Source organism: Eurypyga helias, unplaced genomic scaffold (genome assembly GCF_000690775.1).
Source record: "Eurypyga helias isolate BGI_N326 unplaced genomic scaffold, ASM69077v1 scaffold24659, whole genome shotgun sequence".
Classification (NCBI taxonomy): Eukaryota; Metazoa; Chordata; class Aves; order Eurypygiformes; family Eurypygidae; genus Eurypyga; species Eurypyga helias.
In genome coordinates, this window is record NW_010270440.1 from 706 (window position 1) to 4,227 (window position 3,522).

General features: G+C 47.3%; 1 protein-coding gene across 1 annotated transcript; it reads left to right on the forward strand.

Moving 5' to 3' along the window:
• Nucleotides 1-2,744: 2,744 nt before the first annotated feature.
• RNF186 (ring finger protein 186) lies at nucleotides 2,745-3,173 on the forward strand (the record flags this gene model as incomplete). Its single annotated transcript, XM_010158456.1, has 1 exon — nucleotides 2,745-3,173. A coding segment is annotated over exon 1 (429 nt), but the record flags the coding sequence as incomplete, so codon positions are not given.
• Nucleotides 3,174-3,522: the final 349 nt, after the last annotated feature.

Sequence of the window (3,522 nt, forward strand, 5' to 3'; positions counted from 1 at the left end):
TACGGTAAGTGAGGATTTTACTCTGAAATGACATGACTGCTCCTTGATAGCCGTTTCCTGTCATAAACAAGACCGAAGCATTCCATAGAAACACATTTTCTTATGCAAACATACTAAAAGCGGGATGAGTGCAACTGACTGCAATGATTAATGAAGGAGTAATTGGCATAAGCAGCATGAAAGGGCTGTAGGCAATTCCGTACAACCTGCATGCAAGTCAGGCATCATCACTTGTGACACCAAGGACAAAAGTGAGTCAAAACAAGGGCAGGTCCTTTGGCGCTTGGCGGAAAATTTCATCAACAGAGGACAACAATAAACAGACTTTTTTAATCCAATACGACTGATGAAAACTGGGCAGGGAGACTTGCCGCTCCCTGAAGAGCGGATCCAAAACCACAGCCCAGGAATGACATGGTTGCGGCCTCCATAACCCCTGTGCATCCTCCCTTGTTGTCCCTGAGCCACGTGGCAATAAACCGCACCCCTGGGGAAGCACGAGGACCTGTCCGAAGCACGATGCGCTCCGCTTCCCTGTCGCTCGAGCGTGTCGTCCTTGCTGCTGACATGCAGCTGTAGCTAAACACCCGCGCCTCCCAACAGCTCTGGATTTCCAGCACGTACAGTCTGAAGGCATGCAAAAGTCCAGAAGACAGAGCAGACGGATGTGGAGGCATGGATTCATCCCACCTCGTTTTTAATGGAAATATGTCACTTAGGAGTGTAGTTGCCCCTCTGGGTGTCTGTTCCAGCTTCCCGACATCCGCAAGCCAGTTTCATACCATTCTAATGATTAAGAATCTGTAAATTTTAAGACATTTCCATTTTGGAGATGGGAACCAGCAGACTAAATCTGAAACTTAAAAAGCCTTGTAAAAATGTCAGGTCTGTCTCCTGTTTTCCCAGATCTTTTCAACAATGTTACCTTACTAATAAAGAGGTGTGCGAAATGCAACGGAAAATCCTCCTATTTTTAAACACAGGCGAGCCTTGCCATTCACCAGCCCACTTCCAGACATTCTTGCGCTTCACCTACAAGTCCCACTTCTGCACCTGAAAACTCTTCAGGCTCCGAAAATTGGGAGCCGCCACCAAAGTCCATCAAACACTGCTACATGCCACGTCAGCAGAAATACCGCAGGGATGCGCAGACACTTTTACCGAGTTTGCTTACGACAAATCTTCTAATGTTTCTCAGCAAAGAAGAACAAGCTCTTCTGACCTCACCCCCCCGCATCAGCGAGTTCATGAGATTAGAGTCTTCCTGAACTCCTTGTCCTCCTAAATTGCTGTTGGCTCATTTCTTTTTGCTGCTCCTCTGCTGGAGGGAGAGGCTGGTACCTGGTAGCACCGACAGCTTGAGCAGTCAGGTGCACTTAAGGCTGCAGACGTGGTACTCCCCGTCTTCTGCCAGTAATGCTGACCCAGTCCAGCTGCCTGAGATTAGTGACCCTTCCTCTCCCACCTTCCTTCCTTCCATAGGGTTCTTCCCGAGAAATCTGTATTCATCCCTCAAATAAAAAATACAGTCAGAAATTAGAGAGTGAGGGATTTTGTTCAGACATTTATTTGTCAGATGAGCTGGATATTCACCAAACAACCTATCAGAGTGGGATTCTGGAGTACTGAGGTTGTCCTGTGAATGACCAGAAAAAGAACACAGTCCTATGAAGACACTACCCTTGCTTTTCAATTCCACATCTCTCCCAAGGTCTCTGCGAGACCCTGTGTGACCCTAAGTCATGCTTCCATGTGCACCTGAAGCCCCCTGATGACTGAAACCAACAGGATGCTCCTAGGATAAAAGAGTTGATAATAACTGGACATTCAACGCTCCACATTAATCATCTCAAGTCTCATTCTTTGCGCTGCAGGGTAACAGCTCTAGGGGGGGTGAGTAGTGCTGAAGCAAGAGCAGACTTCCTACCCACCGCCCTCAAAATTGGTGATAATTACACTCTAATCGAAGCGCTGCATTCAGTACACCAATGTTAATATTAGATAATTCCTCCAAACCTGTCCCTGTCCAACAGAGCAGTGCTTAGAGACTGATAAAATTGCTTTCAACAAATAAAAATACTGATTTAGTAATAATAGTAGTGCCTGGCTCTCACAGCGAACAAAGCTGCAGTCTGCTGATGCCATGGGGTCTGCTTCCGGACAGGATTACTCAGTGATATTATCAGCCGTTGTAAAATGTCTTGGCTATGAGGTTAATCATTAACTCAGGTCCCCATCTCATAAAAACATCGTATTGTAAGAGCACAACACGCTTAAAGCTGTCACTAATCATGCGTACAACAGGAATAAAGCAACACATAAAAGGAGCCAGAAACCCGGCAAACCCTTCAGCTACGGGAAGACAAACCGCACTGAGGTTTATCTCCATGGAGAAATCCGCTGACAACCTAAACAATGAAAACGGATCGACAACTCCTGAAGTACCACAGCCTGAAAAGGACGGTCCTCCGCCCGCTGCGGACGGTGCTGCAGACATGAGCAGAGCAGCACCCCTAGCAGCAAATGCTGCAGACACAAGGAGGCTGGAATTCACTGAAGAATGTATTAAAGACACGGAGAGAACTTCAGGCACAGAGCGAGATGGTCCTGATGCCTTTCAGCCAGCAATTTCAGAGAGAGACTGTCCAAACTCAAAGCTTCTTGCCATGCTAACGAATTCAAACTCTCCCGAAGTAGGCGGTTTCGAAATAAACCACCAGTGTTCAACTACAGCATCTCTTGATATGGACTGCCTCATCTGCTTCAACAAGTACAGCATCTACAGAGTCCCCAAGCTCCTGGACTGCCAGCACGCCTTCTGCGCAGTCTGCCTCAAGCTTATCCTCAGCAAAGACGGGAGTACCTGGATCATCACCTGCCCCCTGTGCAGAAAAGCCACTTCTGTGCCAGGAGGACTCATCCGCACACTTCAAAATAAAGGTGACATCATGGAGCACTTGGAAAACCCCGATTCAAATCCTGAGGTACATGTCTCTGTCCCGGGGCTGGACAGCAATAGCTGGGCTCAGACCAGCCCAGATGCTTTAAACGGAGAGGAAAATGTCCCAGCAGACAACAGACTGGCCATCCAGAGACTCGTGCTGTTCCTGCTGCTCGTGGTGATTCTCACTATCCTCATCCTCCCATTTATATACTCTAGCCTGATAAAATGGGTAATTTGTCTCATGCTTACTTTGGGGTTGGTCATGTCTATGGTGCTTTGCTGCACCCCTAAATTCTACTGGAGGTGTAATAGGGACTCCCTCACCTCTTGCCACAAGGAGACCCACATCACTACTATTGCCTGAAACGACTGTGAGCTGCCCAGAGAGAGCGGACTGCTGCTGCCTGCAAAAGCTGCACATCAGGCACGCACTAGTCGGTTGTTGGACTTTGAAAGCAATCGCTCACGCAATAAATCACCAGGTGGCTCAGTGGCAATGCATGGTGTTGTTAAACTTCATTATTGGAAACACAGTCAAATATTTATGTTGGTATTTATGAGATAAAAATCATCAATTC